Source organism: Neofelis nebulosa, chromosome 16, assembly GCF_028018385.1.
Source record: "Neofelis nebulosa isolate mNeoNeb1 chromosome 16, mNeoNeb1.pri, whole genome shotgun sequence".
In the NCBI taxonomy this organism is placed as follows: Eukaryota; Metazoa; Chordata; class Mammalia; order Carnivora; family Felidae; genus Neofelis; species Neofelis nebulosa.
In genome coordinates this window covers 40,586,307-40,608,554 of record NC_080797.1, presented here as the reverse complement: position 1 = coordinate 40,608,554, position 22,248 = coordinate 40,586,307, and the positions used below count along the sequence as shown (strand labels likewise).

The 22,248-nt window shown below is 61.3% G+C and overlaps 2 protein-coding genes across 6 annotated transcripts; both read right to left on the bottom strand.

Moving 5' to 3' along the window:
- Positions 1 to 120: 120 nt before the first annotated feature.
- On the bottom strand, positions 121 to 7,818 carry SPATA20 (spermatogenesis associated 20). 3 transcript variants are annotated; one of them, XM_058705132.1, is made up of 17 exons: positions 7,691 to 7,802; positions 7,350 to 7,501; positions 6,491 to 6,670; positions 6,315 to 6,379; positions 6,003 to 6,157; positions 5,752 to 5,895; positions 5,425 to 5,626; positions 4,925 to 5,055; positions 4,730 to 4,834; positions 4,464 to 4,538; positions 4,155 to 4,364; positions 3,879 to 4,071; positions 3,390 to 3,558; positions 2,870 to 3,081; positions 1,397 to 1,596; positions 651 to 731; positions 121 to 482 (listed from the first exon to the last, which is right to left on the bottom strand). In XM_058705132.1, exons 3-17 carry the CDS (start codon positions 6,613 to 6,615, stop codon positions 312 to 314), a joined length of 2,238 nt encoding a protein of 745 aa, XP_058561115.1. In that variant the 5' UTR covers positions 6,616 to 6,670; positions 7,350 to 7,501; positions 7,691 to 7,802; the 3' UTR covers positions 121 to 311. The 3 variants fall into 3 exon arrangements, with proteins under 3 accessions (XP_058561115.1, XP_058561114.1, XP_058561113.1); XM_058705131.1 differs by lacking the exon at positions 7,350 to 7,501 and having other exon boundaries at positions 7,691 to 7,818; XM_058705130.1 differs by lacking the exons at positions 7,350 to 7,501; positions 7,691 to 7,802 and adding an exon at positions 6,818 to 7,092.
- Positions 7,819 to 12,020: 4,202 nt separating this feature from the next.
- Positions 12,021 to 21,473, bottom strand: EPN3 (epsin 3). Of its 3 annotated transcripts, XM_058705133.1 has the most exons (10): positions 21,026 to 21,465; positions 17,418 to 18,094; positions 16,136 to 16,254; positions 15,435 to 15,515; positions 15,105 to 15,230; positions 14,074 to 14,161; positions 13,346 to 13,615; positions 13,050 to 13,166; positions 12,690 to 12,920; positions 12,021 to 12,466 (listed from the first exon to the last, which is right to left on the bottom strand). In XM_058705133.1, exons 2-10 carry the CDS (start codon positions 17,953 to 17,955, stop codon positions 12,132 to 12,134), a joined length of 1,905 nt encoding a protein of 634 aa, XP_058561116.1. In that variant the 5' UTR covers positions 17,956 to 18,094; positions 21,026 to 21,465; the 3' UTR covers positions 12,021 to 12,131. The 3 variants fall into 3 exon arrangements, with proteins under 3 accessions (XP_058561116.1, XP_058561118.1, XP_058561117.1); XM_058705135.1 differs by lacking the exon at positions 13,050 to 13,166 and having other exon boundaries at positions 21,026 to 21,473; XM_058705134.1 differs by lacking the exon at positions 15,435 to 15,515 and having other exon boundaries at positions 21,026 to 21,464.
- Between the last annotated feature and the right edge of the window lie 775 nt (positions 21,474 to 22,248).

Genomic DNA, 22,248 nt, shown 5'->3' with positions numbered 1-22,248 from the left:
GCAATGACCATGGACGGGGCGGCGTCAGCCTGGTGACCTCTAGAGGTGAAGAAGGAATTCGAGAAGGCAAAGGGGTCAGCCCGAGGCCCCTCTCTCCCAAGCAAGGCTGAGGCCCTGAGATTACTGCAGGATGCCGTTAGGTTTATTCCAGGGTGAGTGGGGGCCCATGGTGGGCCAGTTAGGATGTCCAAGGGCATCCGGTGACAGGGTGCCCAGGGATGGCCGCAGGGTGTGCAGGGCCCTGCCGGGCCTGAGTCTCTGATCAGCTGGGAAGCTCTGCCTTCTGCCCCAGCCCGAGAAGGGCGAGGCAGTCACTGATGTAGCAGTTTTCGTAACTCACAGGGCTCCGTGATGGGCATTGAGCAGGCTTGATTCTCACACACGTAGGCCGTGGCCCGGTCTTCTAGCCGTCGCAGGGTACTCAGAAAGGGCAGCTGACGGGACAGGAAGCTGGAGGGGTCCCCGTTGGCCAAGATCAGCACCTGTGATGGCAGCAGAGTAGACGGTCACCCAGGGGGCTGCTGGGACACTGGCAGGGCCCACTGGTGGGCTTCCTCTCCCAGGCCTACGGAAGAGGGGATCATTGGAGAGCCGCATGAGGGTGGCAGACAAGGGAGCTGGAGGGTGGGGCCGGGCTCACAGTCTCAAACCTTGTTAGGAATGTAGATGGAGTGGACACACTGCAACAGAGCCTTGGTGTCTTTGGCCTGGGGGTCTCCACAGATCACGATCTGGCCGGAACAGAAAGGCAACTCCAGGGTCAGGTGCAGGGAGCTGGATCCACACCTACCACGGGTTCCCCATCCTTCCTCTACCCCACACTACATCCCCAGGAAGGAATGGGAACTCAGCTCAGCATCCTCCAGACCCACTGCTGGGAGGCTGCCTCAGGGAGTCACTGCTGGGCATGTGGGAACACGTACGTACACACATGAGCACACACACACACACACACACACATACACACACACACAGAGGCAGAGATATACAGGCAAACGTGCAAATATAAGCCGGCAGACCTGAACCCGGGGCATACACATGCAGACAGGCAAACATTTACTGGTGAACACTCAGTGTTCAGAGCCCCTGCCTCTTGCCCTCCCTACTCTGAGAGCCCCAGTAACAGGCAGGCACAGAGGCGCTCCCTTGCCAGAGGCCTGGCTCGTCAGATGCACACTCGCTCAGATACCTACCTCCGCTGCCTAAAGCAGCTCGTATAGATATGCCCCTGGAGACACCTGCACACGTACTCATAGATGGCCACACGCTCACAGACCTGAGCTCCGGGGGGGACAGCTCCAAGAGCCCCACCCCATGCCCCTGTCCCCCACAGCAGCCCCAGATGCCCTCCCACTCAGGGTCCCAACGCAAACGCCCTTGCTACCCCCCCACACACCTGCTTGAGGGTCTGCTGATGGGCTGAGAGGGCGCGGACCATCTCGGGCAAGGCCACGGGCACACGGCGCAGGCGCTCAGAGAAGGCGGTCAACAGGCTCACGCACTTGTCCATCCAGTCTTTGTGGCCGGTAAAGCCGTGCAGCCGAAGCAGATTGTGGGCCGAGACGGAGTTGGCACTGGGCTCTGCGCCATCCTGGTCTGCAGGGGGCAGCGGGGGGTGGGGGCGGTGAGGGAGGGTCACTGGGTCCCGAGACTGTGGCCAGAGTGGCGGGGGACGGGGACGGGATGCAGAAGAGTCTACCCAACCCAGCCCCCACCCCCACCCCCCGAGCTGTTCAAGCCAGAGTGCCATCACCCTTGCCTCTCCCTCCCTCTCTCTCACTCCCCACTTCTAATTCCTCCCTCCCATCCCCCCCCTGCCCGAGTCCACCGGGCCTGCAGCCGGAGTAGACCTGAATCCTACCATTTCTCCCCATCTCATCTCTCCCCATCTCGAGCTTCCAGCTCGTCCGAAGCCTTTGCCAGCCCCTGCGGGACTGAATGCCGCTGACAGGTTTCCTACCTGGTCACCCTGTTTCCCCTGCCCCCTTCTAAAGGTCCCTCCTCCATTTTCAGTCGGAATGACGTTCCTAGACCTAACCTGAGCCGATCACGACCCACTTAAAGCCCTCCAGAGACGTCCACTACTCGTCACGCCTGTTAAGACCTTGCAGGGACCCAGCTTTGCCCACGTGGGCACACCCCGCCTCCGCCTCGACCCTCCTGGCCTCCCATAGCCCTTGGCTCAACGACACCTGTTCCAGGTTTGGTCTGACCTCCCCGGAGCTGAGTCAGGCCCCACCGCTGTTCTCTCCCCAGGTCCCTTTGGGGACTAACGTTGACGTCAGCTGACATTGACGGAGGACCTACAATCTGCCAGACGTGCACTAGAACCTGGGCATGTAGCAACAAAAGTCAAGGCCTTGCTCTCAGGACACTTACACTTGGGTCGGGGCGGGGGGAGAGAGCAGACCATTAACAGACATGTCCGGTGACAGAGAGCGCTCCTGAAGAGGAAGGGGCCAGGCACCTACTCCTTTATGGCACTCTCGTTGCAACCACCCATCTGCGCGTGCACTTTCGTGTTAGTTAATACTGTTGACTAGTTGTTTCCCCGGGGCCACGCTCTTGTACTTCGTGAGGGTAGGGACCGAGCGGGCCTCGTGTGATATATGAATCCCAAGCACGGCAGTCATCGCTGCCAAGCGTGTTCACATAATGGCCAAATTCATCTCTCTCGCCACCCCGCGAGTACCAATGTTGGCTGTTTCACATATCGAGAAACCAACGCTCTGGAATTTAACGAGACGAACCCAAAGTCAGTTAGCGGTGGAACCCACGCAGGCTCCTTACGACCACACTGCGCTGATGCCTCCCACAGGGAGAGCCAAGCCCTTACCGGGTCCAGGCCAGCTCCAAGCCCACCACTGACCGTCCTTCAGACGCAGGGGCAGACCAGCCCCCAGCTCGGCCTCGCTGCAGAAGTAGCCGCCACCTCGGGAGTCCCAGAAGAGCCTGTCCTGGGCATCCTGCAGCCTCAGAGCCCACTCGAGCCACGAGCTCTCCTGCGAGGCCTCGTACAGGTCCAGTAGGCCCCGCACTACGAAGGCATAGTCCTCCAGGAAGCCCCAGCAGGGCGGGTTGCTGGGGGGGGGGGGGGGGGAGGGGGACAGACCTTAGGGAAGAGGCTACAGGCAGGCCCAGGGAGAGAGGGGCTTTCCCAGAGGAGGCCCTTTGCACGCATCCTTTCGCTTAACCCTCAGAATCTACCTCTTTGTTGGGTACCATTAGCCCATTTTCTGGATGAGTAACTGGGCCCGGGGAAGCTCAGAGCTCACGGCGAGCAGATAGCAGAGTCGGGGTTGGGGCCTAACAGGAGGTAGGGGAGAGGGGCAGAGACAGGCCTGGAATGCCCAGGGAGACAAGCCTTTCCAGGCTGCCCGGCCCCCGACCTGTGCTCCACGGTTCCCCCGGAGCCTGCATAGCATGTCCGCATGAGGCGGCCGCTGGCCATGTCAAACATATGCCGCTTCAGGAACTTGGCACCATTGGTGGCATAGTTGATCAGCCTCTCCAGGCCCAGGACAGCCCCAGTCACAGCGAACCCAGACACCATCAGTCCTGGAGGGAGGAGACACTGCTGGCCATGAGAAGCTGGCCGGAGGCGGGGGGGGGTGACTTCCAGGTATGCCCACTCTGACCCCCCCGAGCCCTGACCTCTCTGGAGCAATGGGGTGAATGGGTAAGAGCTCCTGGCCCCTGTGTGTGACGTCGGGTGGGTCACTTAAGCTCTCCAAGCCTCAGTTCACTCGTTTGTAAACTGAGCATCAGAAACAGGATACAGGGAGACCTGATTTCTAGCAGGTGCCTGGCACACAGAAGGGGCCTTCATAGAGGGTAAATCTGTAAATGGGACCCAGCCTCAGGCACGGCCGCCCCACCGTTCCAGGAAGCCAGCATCTTGCTGTCCAGGTGCGGCCTCGGCCGATGTTTCCGGGCCTGGAAGAGCTTCTCCAGCCCTGTATTGAGCAAGGTCCGCACGGCCTCCACGTCCAGGCCGAAGCGGGCAGCGGTCAGTTCCAGCGAATAGCGGACAGTCAGCACATTCCGGCCGTGCAGCTCCCCCTTGGGGTCCTGAGGAAAACGGCCCCTGTGAGAGGGAGTCCCCCTCACCCGCCTGGCTTCAGGACCCCTTCCCCATCCTCAAGCGTCCTCACCTGACTGGGGCTGATGTTGCCCGCCTCCGTGAGCCCGTAATGCTTCATGAGGAGCTGGCCCGAGGTCAGGGGCTCTGTGGCACCCGGCACAGGCTCAGAAAGTAGCTGCTGGACCTCTTTGACCGTCCACACGTAGAAGGCACCCTCTTTGGGCTGCATGCCCCGCTCTGGGGGCGAGTCTGCGTCCTCTGCGCTGCAGAAGCCTCCAGACTGTGGGGAGAGGAGATTTGGCTGGCCCCGGCCTTCAGGGCAACGGGGGGCCCCCAAGCCCTCCCGCAGCCAGGCCCGCCTGCCTCAGCGGACACACACCCGATGACTCAGGTTCCGACCCACGTACTGCAGGATGCCTCTGGCAACATCGGAGTAGAACTCGTCACCAGAGATCTGAGTGGGGAGGAAGGAGACCGTAAACAGAGTACCAGGCCACCGCCTAGGTACAAAGGGGACCGCCAACATCGTCCCAGGAGGGTTGAGGCGGAGCCACAAGTCCCAGAGAAAGCCCTTGACGAAGAGGGGCAGCCGGAAACAGGTGGACAGGCTAGGTGTCTTTGCTCTGGGCTGGGTTCAGGGGTCACCTGGAAGGCCTGTGAATAGGCCACCGCGAGCTGCGCCTGGTCGTACAGCATCTTCTCGAAGTGGGGGATGTGCCACTGGCGGTCCGTGGAGTAGCGGTGGAAGCCCTGTGCCAGGCAGGACACGGGGCTGGTGGCCAAGCCCAGCCTCTGCCTCCGCCCCGCTGCCCCCTCCCGGGAATGCCTAATCCCCCTCACCTGTCCCACGTGGTCTCGGATGCCCCCGTTAGCCATCATCTTCAGGGTGTGCAAGGCCATCTGCTGGGCCCGAGAGCCATCCTGGGTGAGTCGATGGCTGAGCCAGTAGGAGAACAGGAAGCTCAGGATCACTGTGGGCACCAAGTGCACTTGGGTGAGAGAATGGGGGACGCAGAGGGCAGAGATCTGGGCGATCAGAGATCGGGCCAGGCTGGGGTTGGGAGTGCATTCAACAGGCCGTCTCCCTGGACAGACTGCAGGTTAGGGAGTCAGCGGTCAGCACAGACGACCGAAGATCATTAGGCCAGCGTCCCGGCGTTGCTGCGGAGACCAGAAGTTAGGTCTACGCTAGGTAGCTAGTGCCAGGCTGGGGTAAGGAGGTCACTGGCCAGTCAGGAGAGCAGGAGGCTAGTGACCAAGCCAGAGGTCAGAAGCTGTTGACCAGGACAGGGATCAGAAAGCTGGGATGGGGATGGGGCAGGCATGAAGGGGACACTGACCCGGTGTGGGGAACTTGGGGGCCTCGGCGAAGCCCCCGTACTCCTCGTCATAGCCCTCGTCCAGCTGCTGGAAGCAGCGGCTGTTCATGGTGGCACCGGAGGGCGGCAGCTGGCGGTCACCCATGCTGATCTCTGAGCGGGCCAGTAGGGCTGCGGTGACACGTTGGCTGTTCTCTAGCAGGGTGTTCTTGTTCTGTTTCCACTGTGGGAGGCAGGGGCAGACCTGGAGGTCAGCATGCGGTGGGGGGAGGGGGGGCTCTTGTTTCCTTGCCCTTGACCCCCCCCAAGTCCTCACCCCTCTTCCCTCCCCAGGGGGCATATACCCACCTGCTCCCGTATCCTCAGCAACACCGTGCGGAAGCCAACTCGGGTCAAGCCATCCTCAGGGGGAAAGTAGGTGCCCCCCACAAAGGGCTGGAGGTTGGGAGTCAACCACACGTTCATGGGCCAGCCCCCACCACTGCTGGTGGCCTAGCAGAGAGAGGGCGGGGGTGAGGGGAGCGGCACCCCTCCCCCCCGCCCCGTGCGGGGACCAACCCCCCCACCCACACCGCCCGATACGTGGACACACTACTCACTTGTACGAAGGTCATATACACCTTGTCCACATCTGGCCGCTCCTCCCGGTCCACTTTCACGCTGACAAAGTCCTCACTGAGCAGGCGGCCAATCTCCTCATTCTGGAAGGACTCCTCCTCCATCATGTGGCACCAGTGGCAGGTGGAGTACCCCACTGGAACGGGAACATGGTGGGCCGGGCGGGGGGAGGGGGGCATCCAGTGACCAGCTAGAGATTTCCTGGGAGGCCGCAGGCCCAGAGGACCCTTCTGCCCCTGCCCCCATCCACTACCGCTCCCTTCCTCCCATCCCAGGGAAGGTGGCTGTGTTACCTGAAAGGAAAATTGGCTTGTTTTCTTTCTTGGCCTTGTCGAAGGCTTCCTGTCCCCAGGGGTACCTAGGGCGGGCAGGGCTGGGCATCACTCACTGGCCCCCGGGTATGGAGGAGGGGGTGTAGGAGGGGCCAAGGGCCCAGCTGCCCCAGGGCAAGGACATCAGGGGTACTCACCAGTCCACAGGGTTGTAGGCATGCTGCAGGAGGTACGGTGACTTCTCATTGATCAGGCGGTTGGGGACCTTCTGGGGTGTGGATGGGGAGCAGTTGGTCCGGCTTCCCTTCCCTCCAGCGGGCATGGGCCCTGAACTGCTGACCGTCACACTTCGGTCCTTGTCCCGGGAGGAGCTACCCCTGGCACGGGCAGGCAGGTGCAGTGAGGGCTTTCCGGCCCACTCCCTCCTAGGCTTTCCCCAGAGCTCGGCTCCGCTCCGCTCCACTCCACTCCCCTCTGCCCTCTGGCACCTCCCCCCGGAACCCCCTGCTCCCAGCCCAACCCACCTTTCTGAACCACGGGGGAGACCGTGGCCTTTGTGCTCCCCCTTGTGTTTTGGGGGGGGTGAAGAAAGGTGGCTCATTGGGGGCTCCCTGCCAGGTTAGTCTCCCCCAACCTCTCGGACCTGGCGGTGGGAAGGCTGATGACTGTGAGGTCAGGGTGAGTCACAATGGACAGAAGGGTCCTTCGGCCTCCATTCTTTCCCCCTAACAGGGCCCCTCCCCAGGGAGGCTGCGCTGGAGGGGTCTCTCTGGAAGGCCTGGGTTGGTGGTCTGGGCAGGAGGCTGCAAGCTCTTGGTGGCTGGACAGGGCAATAATCGGATCTGGGACCAGACCGAGTGAGGGACAACGAGGGGAAAATTGACACAGAGGACCGTCTCACTCAACATCCATGCCCTGGGCACTTCCATGAGGCCAGACCCCCAGGACCCCTAGGAAGTCATTAACTGGCTCAGATCTCACAGGGCTCCGCTTGGGAGCCTGGTGCCCCGGCGCGGGGGGGGGGGGGGGGGGGGGGGCTGGGGGGGGGGGGCAGACCTAAATGACAGGCTCCTGAAGCCACGAGGACTGTGATCAGCCCAGGGTGCTGCCGGATAAGGATCCTCGGCCCAGCATTGGGGTTCAAGGAAGGCTTCCTGGAGGTGGTGTCTGAAGAGACCCAAGGGAGCTAGCCCTGCAGCTGGAAGGGACTGAAAGGAGTAGAGGGAAGGAGGTCGTTACTGCCCGGACCAGGTCTTGAGCGCAGACTTGGTGCGGCGGAGTTCCGGAGGAGGCAGTAGGGGTGGCGGGGCTGGTACTAGGGAACCAGCGCGGTGACAGCCGGCCCGGGGCCCCTCGGGCGCAGCGCTCGCCGCAGCGGCCAGCTCACCCGCCCGTACCTGGGGCTCGCGGCGAGGCCCGCCAGGGCGCAGGGCAGCAGGAGGCCGCGGCCCAGCCAGGTCCGAGCGCCCAGCATGGCTGCTGGCGGCCGAGGCCGGGACGCTGCGCACCGGGAGGAAGGGCGGCAGGCTGCGAGGGGGCGGGCCCCGGCACCCACCCGAGCCGCAGGCGGGTCTTCGCCGTGACTCCCGGCCGCGTGGCCGGTCTCCGCGCGCCGCCCGGTGGCCGAACTTGGGATTGCAGACCGGACCGCCCGGGCTTGGGAGGACCGGAGTCTGTGCGCAAAACTGGGCCGACTCAGCGAGGCCTAAGCCAGCGGCCGGCGGGAGAATAACCCCCCTGAGGAGAACATGGGCGGTTATGAGGATGCCAGGGCCTCGGGTCATTTTGTCAAACTTCGCTCCTTTTACAAATGAGAAATGAGGCGCCAGCAGAAGGCATGGCTTGTCCAGGCCCGCCTGGCCAGGGAGCTTTGGCTCTGCCCCTCCCTCTCGAGGGCCTGCCCAAATCCCACCCACTCCAAGAAGCCTTCCCTGAATAACGACGAGCCAACTTTGCGTCCCATCATGTACTTTTACACTTGTCTCATTCGCTACATTTTGCCAATATTTATTGAGTGCCTGCTGCCTGCCAGGCACCCTGCTTAGGTACGAGGGTGGGTGGAGAGAGACCAGGCTCCTGCCCTTGTGTTGCTCACAGTCTGTTGAAGGAGACGGAAGCTAATCTGACAGCCATACACACGAATGTACAACCACCCACTGTAAGAAGGGCCGTGACTAACAAGGAGCCTGGCCTGGTGGGAGAGGCTTCCCTGAGGAAATCACATCTGTGTAGCAGCCGTGGAGGAACAAGGTGGGGTGTGGAGAGGGCGTGGGAGGAGTGCTGGGGAAGCAGGAGGAACATGTGCAAAGGCCCTGTGGCATAGTGGTGAGTCAGAGGTGAGGAACTACGGAAGGCCGGCATGGCTGCCGGGCAAGCATCCAGGTCTTGGAGGGACTCCGGAAGTCTGCGTAAGCAATTCTGGTTGCTGATGAAAGAAGAAAGAGGTTGAAGGGCTTTGGTCAGGGCAGTGATCCTGCGCTTTGGAAAGGTCCCTCTGGCTTCCTAGTGGAGAATGGACTGGAAAGGGGCAGGAGCGGAAGGAGGATTGGTTGGGAGGTCGTAGCAGGACCCAGGGGAGATGGCGGAGGTCTGCAGCAGGTGGAGGCAGAGGGAGTGAGAAGGGTCTTGAGGCCTGTAGAGGAGGAAACATCCTAAAAATTGGCAGTGAGGGAGGAGGAGGCATCAAGAATGGTTTGCAGAGGGGGGATTATGCTGGACGGTGAGGCCATTTGCTGAGGAGGGGGCACTGAGAGGCTCACGCGGGGGTTCGTGACGTCATTTTTGGACATGTTCGCTTGAGGTGCCCTTGGGACGCGTGTGTGGAGACAGCACAGCTCTGGGACGCAGAGGAGAGGTTGGTGGGAGGGATCGGGGTGTTCATTGTGGAGACAGTGCAGGCATGGAAGGGAATCATCTGGGGAGCAGCAAGAGAGAAGCAGGCTCAGGCCTGGGCTCAGGGAACTCAGGAGTGCCCCTGTGAAAAAGAAGCACTAGAAGGTCAAGGGAACCCCAGGAGAGGTGGTGTCCCAAAGACAAAGGGACGGAGAGTTGCAAGGAGGGAGGACCTTCACGGTCGGACTCTGGAAAAGCCAACCAAGATGGGACTGAAAAAAGCCTACTGGTTTCAGCATCATGGCGGCCATTGGGTGGGCTTAGCATACAGTGTTCCAGTGAGGCGGGGCTGACAGCAGAAGCCGACTGAAGTGGGTTAGGAGGACGGGAAAGAAGGGACATGGGGGGCACCTGGGTGGCTCAGTCAGTGGGGCTTCCGACTTTGGCTCAGGTCATGGTCTCAGGGTTCCTGAGTTCAAGCCCCACATTGGCTTGCTGCTGTCACCACAGAGCCTGGATCCTCTGTACCCCGCACCGCCCCCCCCCCCCCCGCTCTTTCTCAGCTAGTGCTCTCTCTCTCTCAAAATATAAACATTTAAAAAAAGAAAGGAGACAAAGGGAGGTAGTATGGGTGTTTGATATGAAGGGAAAGATGGAAAGACTTTCAAGATGGATGAGGCAGATTATGACAAATATCAAGGGACAGGCTTTGGTTGAGAGAAGGCGATTGATGACATTGATCATGGCAGAGAGGTTGGCAAGCCAGAGGGTATGGTGGATGCCAAGGAATGAGATTAAGATCAGAGAACAGGAAGCCTGCCTTGAATGGGGAGGAATTTGGGGTGATGACAAGCCCAAAAATGTGACCCTGGGTGAGAGGTCAAGGCCATCCTCCTGAATAATAGAGTCACACGGGGTTAAGCAAGATCTGGATGAGAAGACTGTGAGCCAGGCCTGAAGCCTGGTGAGAATGGGGTGGAGCACAGCCCCAGGCAACGAGGAGGCACAGCAGCCCAGTGGCTTGAGCCTCCAAGAAGGAAGGCTCTCATTGGAGGAAAACGGTCCAGAAATAGCTACAGGGAACAAAACTACCAATCTCTTCTTGGTGGCGGTCAAGCAGGACCCCTTGGGAGTCCTGAAGAAAGTCAAGTCCACAGGGAGAGTCAGTTTAGAAGAAGAGGAGGGTGCAGGTAGGGAAGGGGTGACAGGTGGGACAGTGGCCAAGAACGATGGAGACCTCCCAGGTGTAGGTGCACATGCCAGAAGACTGATGGCGGCTGGACTCGGCACTGCCGGGCAAGACCAGGAATGAGGGGTATGATGGGCTGACTGCTCAGGGTTAGTCTCTGAAGGGGGTAGGCCCTGGGCCAAACGGACACTGACCCGGGAGGAGCCGCCGAGCAAACCTCATAAGGAAGGAATTCTTGTTCCTGTCTGACAAGTAAGGAAACGGAGGCACAGAGTCATAGAGAGGTTAAGTAATTTACTCAAGGTCAGGGAGCATAACCACTTATTACTAAGTGATTACTATTATTATTAAGTGCAAATCTTGGAGCAGAGTTCTGAACTCTGGGGGTCTGACTCCTAGTAGGTGCTCTTGTCCATCCCGCCTGTAACAGTCACAGCAGAACTCCCTCTCTCCCTCTGAAAAAACACCAAAACCTAAACCAAAACCCAGCAGCTCCTTTCCCTGCATCCCCCTTCCACTTAAGAAAGCAGCATCCTGTTCCCCGCCCCCCCCCCCCCAATTTTCTTCTGGCCTATAGAAGGCCATCTTCCCTCAGTAGCAGGCTGCTTGTAGGGCCAGACTCTGAGCACTGAGGACAAATCAGCGGTTGGGAGAGCATTGAGCGGAAAAGGAGTAGGGGTGACCAAGGTGGCCCCAGGATGAGGTACCAGGCTCTGCCCCTCCCTTTGGTTTCTCAGACCCCACGGGAGCCCCCGGGAGGGGTCAGGCTCTCTCAGCATGGCTGAGATTGAATTTCTTGCCCTGGTGAAGAGGGGAAAGGGTAGAGCTAGATTTAAGGTGACTCAGTAAAGCAAAGGAACATGAGGGCTCCTCCACCCGGCTTGTCTCCCCAGAGTTCTGAGCTCCTGGAGGCTGTGGGCTTAGCAGCCCTTGGATCCCTCCCAGGTGAGCCCACCACTTTGTTCCGGGCTGTTAACATTTGCAGATGAAACCGGGGGGCCCAGCCTGGGCGCTCAGGGCTGTGGAGCCAGACAGTCTGAATCGCAGCCCCAGTGTGTGCTAGCTTTGTGACCTGAGCATGCCACTTAACCTCTCTGAGCCTGTTTCCTCACCTCTAAAGTGACAGCAGGACCGAGGGCTGTACACTTGGTTTAATGCCCTGCTGCCCCCAGTTTGCTATTCTTAATTTGGAGCAAGGGCCCTGCATGTTCATTTTGCACCGGCCCCCACAAATTACGTAGCCAGTCTTGAATGGGAATAGTATTATCTACCTCAGAGGGTTGTTGCAAGGATTAAATTAAATCTGTCTAAAGTGCTTACAGCACAGAGTGCACAATGAGCGGGAACTGCCTATTGTTCCCTGCCATTAGATCACCCCCAGTGCAGATCTGTGGTAAATGAATGAAATGAGAGAATGAGCGAGAGCCCGGGGAGCATCTGGAAGCGAAGGTGCCGGGACTGAGGGGGTGGTGCGGGAAGTGGGAGCATTTTTGTGCCCCACACGGCGAAGCACTCGTTCCCACGGCAGCCGGTGGTTTGCGCCGTGGTCCTGACCCAGACACCACGCCTCGAAACAGTCCACTCGGTGGGAGCTGAGGACGCGGGCGTGGTCTCAGCCCCGGGCAGTCTTCAGGGTCAAGCTTCCAGAGCGGCGAGAGAGGGTCGGCGGGGGCCACTTGGAGCGTCCAGGCGGGACTGGGGGCGGAGTCAGCCCTTCCGACCTTCCCGGGGGCGGGTCCTGGGGTGACAGCCCCGCCCCACGCCGGGGACGGGGCCTCGCGCATGCGCCGGCCAGCCGGGGCAGGGCGGGGCCGCGCTCAGAGGAAGGGGTTGGTGCCGGGATGCGGGGGCGGCTGGAGCGGCCCCGCGGAGCCCGACGTGGGCAACAGGGGCTGTGGCAGGCTCGCGGGCGGCGGCGTGAAGGCGCCGGCCTGCGGGAAGACGCTGACCGAGGCGGGGAGGGTCACGCCGGCTGGCACGCTGCTGAGCGGGAGAGGCAGGGAGGCGCTGTAGGTCATGGAGCCCAAGGGCGCCCCGACCGGCCCGCCGGCCGCCAAGCCTAGCGCGGGCGACCCGGTGCGCATCTGGTTCAGGGTCGGCCTGGCCTGTTCGCTCCCACCGAACGGGTTGGTGGGGGATGGAGCGCTGAGACCTGCGGAACGAGAGCGGATGGGGAGCTTGGAGTGCGCCGGGGGGGGGGGGGGGGGGGGGGGGGGGGACACAGCCCTAAATGGGGTGGCGGGGAGAGGAGGCACGATCTGGGGTCTCAGAAATAGGGAAGAAGAGTAACATTTTTAGGGCAGGGGCTGAAAGGAGGGATGGAGAGAGCAGGGGCCCCCAGTGTTGAGACGCGGCAGGGACAAGGGGTGTCCTACCTGTCAGAAAAGGGTTTCGCGTCTTTGCAGCCTGGGGCACCTTGACTAATGAATCAAGGTTGACCAAGGAGGAGGCCGAAGGGCCCAGGAAAGACTCAGGAGTCCGGCATGCTCGGGCCTCCTTACTGGGCTGGGTTAGCGCTTCCTCCAGTACACCCAGGTCAAAGGATTCTGGCTCCTTGGTGCCATTTTGCTTGGAACTGGGAATGGGGTCTCCAAACAGGTCCAGCTCTGGAACAGAAATGATTGCGCTCATGGGTAGGGATGGGGAGTGGTCACTCTGGGAAGAAGAGGACAGAGGCCACCTCTGGGCAGGTCCCTCATTCCCCAGAGCTGTATCATCCCCTGCCTCCTGCTTACCCACAGGACTGCCGGGCTTTCCCGAAGGCAGGGCCTGGGCACACTCCGGCCCCTCCTCGGTCTCTGTGGATACTGGAGGGTTGGCAAATGGGTCAAAAGGTGAGGTACCACCTAGAGCTAGCCAAGGAGGAAGAGGAAGATGAGATGGGCTGACAAAAAGGTCAGGCACTGGTCTGACCCCTTTTAGGCAAGAAGCTGTCTTGACACAGACAGGATGTGCTGCCCCTTGGCGCTGGAGGGAGGGGACCCGGAAGTCCTCCCAGCCCCTCACCCACACCCTCTGGCCCTCTACTTACCAGGTGCATTGGAGGTCTCCACCGAGGCTCCCCAAGGGTCAGCCCCAGGGTCGGGGAGTTGGTGATGGGGGGAGTTCTGTGCCCAGAGGTCTGCGGATGGGGGTCTGGCAGGCAGCACTGGGGTCCGGCCCCAGGGCTCTGAGGAGGAGAGCATAGGGGGCAAGTCCCAGGGCTGGCTTCTGGACAGGGCACTTCCCGAGGGGACAGGAGACCAGGGGTCTGCGGAAGGCCCCCAGGAGGAGCCACTGGGCTCTGTGTTCGGCCTGAGACCTAAAACGGAAACAGTACAGACATGACCCCAGGCCCACCTTTACACCCAGCCCAGGGCCCTTCCCAGTTACCCAGACCAAGTTGGGAGGCCAAGGGTCCCATTTCACAGATGGGATGCTGACTCAGGACCACCCAGCAAGCTGGAGCCCATATTCGTCAAGTTCTGCCAGGAACGTGGAGTCCCGGGCATGGGCAGCTCAGGCCACCTTCCCAGTCAAGGGCAGGGACGGGCTGGGGCTTCAGGAAAGCCAAGGTGACCGGGGGAACCGAGAGAACATCTCCGAGTTTTCCATGAGCTGGGCTCTTCAGATGTGTGCTTCCATCCCTCACTACAACCCCACGTCCCAGAGGAAGCTGAGGCTCAGAGGGGTGAGTGTCTTGCCCTCAGCTGGCCCTCAGCTATGGGGAGGGGCTTTCTGGGGCCAGCCTGGAAACCTCTTGCAGCCCTGCATGCCCACCTGGGATGTCCCATGGGTCAGCAGAGCAGCGTGTGGAGGGCGGGGCCGGGGCAGGTACGAAGATGTCTGCCAAGTCCAGAATGGAAGACTGTGGAGGGAGCGAGGCAGCCATGGCTCAGAAGTGGGCGAGACCAGAAGAAGGGCGGTCCTTGGCCTGTCCTCCTCAGCCCAGCTCCTTCTCGCCTTTGTTCACTTCACAAACACCTACTAATGATCCCTTGTCTCCGTACAGTGCTTTGCAGTTTATAAAATGTTTCCTCATCCGCTTGGTGCCTCCACAACAACCCTGTGCACTAAGTAGTGCAGGTCGTGGTGTCTCCATTTTACAGACGCACCAGCGGAGGCTCAGAGAGGGGAAACGATGTGCAGGGAGCCGCACAGCTGGGGAGAGGCAGAGCTGGGATAAACCCAGGCCCGCCTGACCCCTTCAGTTGTTCTGCTCCCCAGCCCATCAGTGGTAAAAGACAGATTTTATAACAAGTCTGCTTTCCTAAGTCAGAAACCAGCCACAGTGAACACAGGCAGAAAGGGGATAGAGACAGCCTGGCTCCATGCACGGCTTTGGAGGGTGGCCTTGTTCCCAGAAGCTACCCACTCCCCTATTCTTGGAAAGTATGTATATGAGCCCAAGATATTGTGAGTACCGTGTGCCTGAGCCCGCCTCCCCCCGCCCCCAATCTGGATCCACAGTATCACGTAATCCTAGAATACCAGAGATGGAGCTGCCCAACTAAAGGAGGAAACCGAGCCCACAGCAGTGATGTGCCCCAAGTCAAATAAATGACAGCAAATCCAGAACCCAAATCCGGGGGAGGGGATCAGGATTCTTTGTATCCCACTTTGCTGTCAGCTCAGTCACCAGCCCATGTGGTCTGGGCCCGAGGGCTGCTGCACCCCCTCTATCCCTCTTTTCATTGAATAAACACTTAAACAGTGCTTACTATATATGAAGTGCAGTTCTGAAGTCTACAAATACCGACTCAGCTCATCTCTCAGGCTCAGTCAGCCGGTGCAGCCCAGCCCCTCCCTACCTGGCTGGTCTTCAGCTTCTCCTCCTTTCCCTCTTCTCTCTCTGGCTCTTTGTCTTGCCAACGGCGAACTGCAGCCCCGGCACCATTGGCCACAGGGGAGTCCTCTCCCCGCCAGGACCTCACCTCCTGTGGAAGGCACAGAGGAGTGAGGACAGCACGAGCAGCCCAGGCTGGACTTGAGGGGACCGGGGGAGCTGGAGTCAAGAGGAGTGCGGGGAGAGAGGTTAGGCACAGCGGGACCACTGGGTGCGGTGGGAGGAGCCTGGTTAGTGCCTGTGTAGCACCCGCACCAGCACCCGCACCAGCACCTGCACAGGCTCGGCCTGCTACCTTCTCGTGCTCCTGCCGGCTCAGGCGCAGAGCCAGCTGCAGCTGCAGGTCCTCATCCCTGTGGGAGGCTGGGGGGACGGGCTGCAAAGGAGGAAGAAAGGGGTGAACTCGGCCCAGTGCTCCCACTCTTGGGCGGGAGGGCAACGTAGCCCCGCGGGGGGAAGGGAGGTGGAGAGAGAAGGGCCCACCCTGAGTGGATGTGGGCATCCTGACCCCAAGGCATCAAGATGTGTGTGGCCTTCTCCCTGCCTGGGTCTGCGATGCAGTTTCCAAGATCAAGGAGATTGATCCTTTGCTTCCGGGTGGCTGCTTCCTGCCCAGTCTGCCTGGATCCGCAGAGAGGATGATGACGGGGGGGGGGGGGGGGGGGGGGGGCTATCCCTGCCCCCCTAAAAGGACAGCAACCCCACGGCAGGGGTTGTGGGGGCGGCATATCTCTGGGTCTCCCAGGAATGTGTCTGTCAGCGCACTTGCCTTCCCCGGGGCCGCGACAGGCCCGTAAGACACATATGTGCCCTCACCCCACTCAGCGTTCGCTGCCCTCTCCAGGCGCAGCCAGAGGGGACCGCAGGCAGGGAGGCAGTCCCTGCCAGGACAGTCCCGGGGACACGGACAGGCCCTGTGCTGTCCAGAGTAGAGGAGCCTAGGAGCCAAGGGTGTGGGGCACCAGTGCCCTCCCCAGGCCACCGGGGGGCCCTCACCTTCTCAGCCTCCTCGCGGCTCATGGCCAGGGCCAGCTGCAGGTGCAACTCCTCTTCTCCTGACGTCTGGGGCCGGGCCTGCTCCAAGTCGGACGTGTAGCGGGGGGATGAGGAGGAGGCTGCAACGACCGTGGACCGTCGGCCATCGTGGCTCCTGTGACCGCGTGCCTCCCCTCCCCTGCCCCTCCCCCCCACAACCAGGAAGCTCTAAGGCTCAGAGGGGGAAACTGAGGAAGGAAACGACTGGCAGCCAGGGCCCCAGGGGGACTGGCAGTGTGCTTGGCACTCTGTGTGAGGCTTCCCATGCCCCCCCCCCCCCCAACTAGAGACTCCGGTCCCTCCTTTACAGACGTGCCAATAGCCAGAGGTTGCCTGGCCAGGGTCCTAAGGTAAGACTTGGAGCCAGGTCCCTTCCGGTGGGGGGGGGGGGGCGCGGGGAAGGGGGGGCAGGGTGCCCATCCTGCCTGGGGTCAAGTGAGGTGGGAGGGAGAGAGTTCCAGCCAATCAGGGCCACGGCTCTCAAAGCCCTTGGCACACTGTCAAGGGCTTTATGAAAGGAGGACCATCCTGAGTACCCCTCAGATCCCAAAAGCCCGCTTCGGGGCAGGGAGGAGAGTCCAGAACTGCTCTGCAGGGGCGCCGGGGTGGCTCAGTCAGTTGAGCGTCCGACTCTTGATTTCGGCTCAGGTCACAATCACATGGTTCATGGGATCAAGCCCCATGCTCGGCTCTTCGCTTACAGCATGGAGCCTGCTTGGGATTCTCTTTCTCTGCCCCTCCCCCGCTCACATTTCTCTCCCTCCCTCTCTCTCTCTCTCTCTCAAAAAACAACAACAACAACAACAACAACAAAAACTCTGCAGCACCCTGTTTTCAGGAGGGGGTCATGAGGAATGCCACTGATGGAGCACCTTGTGCCCTGTGTCTGGGCACAGGGCCAAGGGCATTCCTGAGCCTGGTCTCATTGATTCTCACATCCAACACCTGAAAGATTTTCCCTGCTTCACAGATGAGGAAGCGGAGACTCAGGCAGCCGTCTAGACCCCTCTGCTCGAAAGGGGCAGAGTGAGGAACGCTGCTGGACTCCAGAAGCCTGAGCTTCTGCTACCACAGCAGCCCACGGGGCATGGTCCCACTGTCGTCTGCGCTAACTTGCGGGGCACCTGCTGTGCCAGGCGTCCTGCCTTCCGTGCTCCATTCGTCACCTCCCTGAATGCTCGCGGCATCCCTCTGACCTCAGGCTGCCTCCTGGCCCCCAGCCACAGCCCCGGGGCTCACTCACAGTTGTAGGAGGACGGGGATCCGTGGCGGCGGCCCAGGCCCAGCTGCCCGCTGCCAATGCCCATGCCCTCCAGCGCCATGCGCTCCTTGGTCTTGAGGGCGTGGGTCCGCTCCTGCCGGAGGCGCTCCTCGTCCCTGAGCAAGGCCATCACCTGCTTGACCTTCTCGCGCACGTTGACGCCCTGGTCCTTGCCGTCGCGGTCGACGTACTGGAAGTCCTTGAGCGTCTGGATGGTGTAGAGGTTCTCGCGGCACTGGTGGGCCACCCTCTCGGAGCCCGTCTTGAGCAGGTAGTCCAGCAGCGTTAGCGCCTTGTACACGTGCCGCCAGTTCTTGCCGCTGTCGTTGAGCCGCCGCCACAGCATGCCCATGACCTCGGCGAAGGCCACCGTGTTGAAGGTCAGGTCGGCAATCTCCGACATGAGCGTGCTGGGCGGGCCCCACGGGTCATTGCTGGTGGCCTCGCGCACCTTGATCTCGGCCTCCGAGTAGTTGTGCACGATGTTCTTCACCTGGCGCCGCAGCGCTGAGGTCGTCATGGCTGGGGACTTGGAGATGGGCGGCCCCCGCCCCAGCCGGAGGTGGAGGGCCGAGGGCCACCGTCTCGAGGTCACGGTCTCCAGGGATGGGCCGCCGAGCTCTCAGCGGGGCGGCTGTGTCCTTGGGTTCCACATGGGTCTGAGGAAGAGAGGGACTGGAACTCAGGAACTCAGGGGCAGTGGCTCACCTGGACAGCCACTCGGGCCTGGCCGGGGTCCCCGCTGCCAGGAACAGCCTCTGGCAGGTGTTTATTCTTATTTTTCTTATCTTACACATTATTCAGCCAACACTTGCAGCTTTGCGTGCTCTTTGCTCTTTTACAGTCCCGCTACAAAGACGGGGTGATTATTATTATCTCCATTCACAGATGGGGAAGTGAGGTTCAGAGAAGGATTGAGTGATTCGTTCGAGTTCACAGAGCTGATGCGATTGGGAGTGACCCCGGCAGACGCACTCCCCGCGTCCTCACCCTTAGCGACAGGCAGGAAAGCGACCCCCAGGAATGCCTGCTCACCTCCCTCCTGTTTAATTACCTCTCCCTCCCGTTTCCGAGGCCAGGATCTCACTTAGGAGCTATCCCTCCCAGCTCCTCGTTCCCCACTCCCCGTTTCTCAAATCACCAGTTTGTGCAGCTTAATTCATTCGGCACCTAGTTCCCGGGGCCTTCTCTGAGCCCGACATTGTGCCAGGCACAGAGCACAAGTCCTGGTCTGCACACATCCAGATGCGGGGCATAGACGATCCAGCCTAACACGGACATGCACAGGAACACCCAAGCTAGGAAAATCAGGGGAGACTTCCCAGTGGAGGTGACAGCCTGAGATCTGAAGGGGAGGGTGAGGAGGAGCAAAGCCACAGGGCGAGGAAGCACCGATGGGAGGGAATGCTTGAGCTGGGCCAGAAGGCCAGAGAGGGACATGGGGCAGGAACGTAAGCTCCCTGAAGGCAAGGCTGGTCTGGGCTCCCCAAACCGGAGGCCCTGGGTGCGTGGTCGTCTCCTGATAGCCCAGCGGGGAGGGAATCAGGGTCAGCCCTCTGCCCTCCCCACAGCGTCAGGACTAGGCCATCTGGAGAAAGGAAACCCAGGCTCATGACAGAAAAATGTTCTTCCAGGGTCCTACCAGAAACCAAACCCAGAATCCCCCTGCCACGGCTGTTCTTCTGGTATGCATACACACACACACACACACACACACACACACACACACAGGCTGGACCCACAGAGCCTCCACACCAACCGTGAACCCCCACCCCCACTTATGAGAGGGCGCCTCTCAGCACCTCTCCGCTCAATCCTGGGGCTCAATCTTGGGACTCGCAGGAGTCAGAAGCTGCCTGTCCTGCCCTCCCCCAGTCTGGGCTTTCCCTCCACCCGGCCCTGCCAACCCTGGGCTCGGTTCAAAGCGGCCAGCAGGCCTTGGCAGGCTTCTTCAGGGCCCAGGTGCCTGGGAGAGCTTGGGCCCGGAGGAGGGGATCCTGTGGGAGACCAGGCGGATGGAGTGCTGACTGAAAGGCTGCCTACCTTCTGTCTGCTGTCTGTCCGTCCAGCCTGGCAGGCCCTTCTGTGGGGATGCCACGGCCAACGCTTGTTTAACTCCTGTCCTCCTCCTCACTAGTGACTCAGACCTATCTTTACCTCCCCAACCGGTGGGCTGGAGGGTGGCAAGAGTCAAGATGAGAAATAATTGTGCCCCAGAGCCCGCCCGGAGTGCGCGCCCCTCCCAGTGCTGGCCGCAGAAACCAGCAAAACCAGTCAGGCATCCTGCCTCCACCAGCAGCCACACTAGAGCCTGGCTGCCCGAGCCCTCCAGCCCAGCCTGGGGGAGTGGGAGGGGCCCTCAGTGCGGACCCCCTGGCCCTGTCTGGACTTTCCTCCTAGAAGGGGGAACAGAGGAAACTCCTCTGCACACCTCTGCTGGAGCTGGGGGAAGAGAGGGATCAGAAACTCCGGGGAGGTGCCTGGACCTCCCTCCCCTGAAGTTAAAAGGGACAGGTTGGGGGGGAGGGAGGGAGGGGGAAGAGGGGGCAGGGTGAGGCCCAGGGAGCATGGAAGGGAGGGAGGAGGAAAGGAAGGATCGCGGGAGGGAGCCGCTGGGAGTTCTGCCAGCCGTGTTACAAGCAAAGGGTTTTATCGAACACAATATGCCCAGAAATAAAAGGGAGTGAAACAGAAACCCGGCAGCCAGTGGCGGCAGCGGCAGGCCCGGGAGGCCGGGTATGGAATTACTGCAGTGACCTTGAGCCAGACCCTGTCAGGTGGAGGGAAGGACACTGAGAAGGCAGAGCCTGAGAGGCTAATTCAGAGATGGGGTGGAGGGTGGGGGGCAGAGCGGGGAGGGGAAGGCTGGAGGAGGAGGCGGGGCACGGAGCACAAGTATCTGCTCTCTCCTTTATATAAGGTGCCCAGGAGAACTTTGGGGGGGGGGGGGGCGGCTCCTTTTCTCGGGACTAAGGGAATCCTCAGGGCTGAGGAAGTCAATGGCCATCCCCCGAGTGGGGATTCAGGGAGAAGGAAGGAGCCTAGATATGTCGAGTCACGTGCGAGAGTTTGTCCAAAGTGTGTGTGCGCCCCACCAGCCCACAGTCCCTCCCATCCTCTGCTAAGGTGCCCCAGCCCCTCCCCTGCATCAGGTCAGCGGCTGCTAAGGGGTGGGGGGTGGGAAGGGAGTGGCGGTGCCCTAACTCTTGTCGCTGAGGGACAGGAGCGAACTAGAGCTCTAAGCTGGAGTCAGCCCTGAGGTGGCTGTGTCCTGGGGCCCCAGAATGGGGTAGGGGCTGCCCTGAGGCTAGAGGTGCCACAGAGGCTGAGGGGGAGGGGCGGGCAGAGGAGAACAGGAGTCTGCGGAGGGAATGTCACCGGAGATGTTAGTCCCAGGGTGGGGAGCCGATCCTTGAGTCCTGCTTCCCGGGGGCTGCAGGGAGGGGAGGAGGGAGCGGCAGCGGGCAGAAAGCCTCCAGGATCCGCTAGAGCCCTGCCCTCCTCACCCCTCTCCGTGGGACCCGAGAGGGAGGCTAAGCCCCGAGCCTTCCATGAGAGGCACCACCGCCTCCACGGAGGCACCAGCTTACCTCCGGTGCAGGCTCCCTTGGCCCCAGCCCCGGGACCACGAGCAGCCTCTGCAGTGACCTTCCGACCTGCGCGGCAGGGGGACAGCACAGCCTCGGGAGCGTCCCCAGAGCCATCCACCACGGACCCCGGTCCTGGAGATGCCCACCCTCTCCCAGGAGGCGCAGACCCCTTGGAAGAGTGGAGGCAGGGTCCCCAGGAGGGGCTGCAGCCCTGCCTCTTGCCCGTTGGTCTTTTAGCTGCCCAGCCGGCAGGCAGGCAGGCAGCACTCGGAGGAAAGTTGCCCAGCTGGCCGGGCAGGTCTGCCTCAGCAGTAACAGGACACAGGAGGAAGCGCAGGGTTGTTAACCCCTTCCTGCTGGCTGGGCAGGCGGCACGGGCAGAGGGGGGAGGCCTGCCTGCTGGCTGTCCCCAGGACGTGCACATCCAGACCCAGGGCTGGTAGCCCACTCCCACCCAGCAGTGAATTAACCCTTCCCCTGCCTCAACAGGAAATAGGGTGGGGAGGGCTCCAACACCCACCCCACCCCTCCCCCATCCCCCCTGGAGCCAGGAAGACCATTCCCAGGCCATTTGGCGGAGTCTTGTTTTCTGTGGGCTCCAGCTGGCCCCCTCAGCCACCCCGAGAGGGGCACACAGGCTCCAGGCATAGCCTCTCTGAGGAACGAAGTGACCTGATCTTTCCAGAACTCCTCCCGTTCTCCACTGGAGGATGCTGAGGCCCACGAGGTCCTTATCAGAAGCACCACATGTGAAACCAAGCCAGCAGGAGGCTATGGCCACTGCCCCGTGTCCCACCCACACCCCTGCTCCACCAGCACTTAAAGCAATGAGCCCAGCATTAGCACAGTTGTTCTTTGAACTCTGGGAGCCGGGACCCGGAGCCCACTTGCACGGGAGGCCTGGCCCAGAATGAGGATTTCGGACAGACAACCCCGTTCGGGTATGGAGTCTGAGCGGACAGCACTTTTCTTTCCAGGGGCCACCTCTTGTCCACTTCGCACTGCTCTGAGCAAGGCGGCGGGCATTCAAGTCCAGAGGCTGTTTTTAAGGCAAAAAGTGGCTCAAGGAAACCAGCTGGTCTGACATGAGGAGGTGCGGAGACAGGCTGCCGAGGACACGGGATCTGGTCTCTGGGGTGGGGCGGTGCAGTGAGCATGATCCCCAGGGCCCTTGGACCCAGCTGAAGTGGGAGGATCTCAGGGAGCCAGGCCCCATGGGGTCT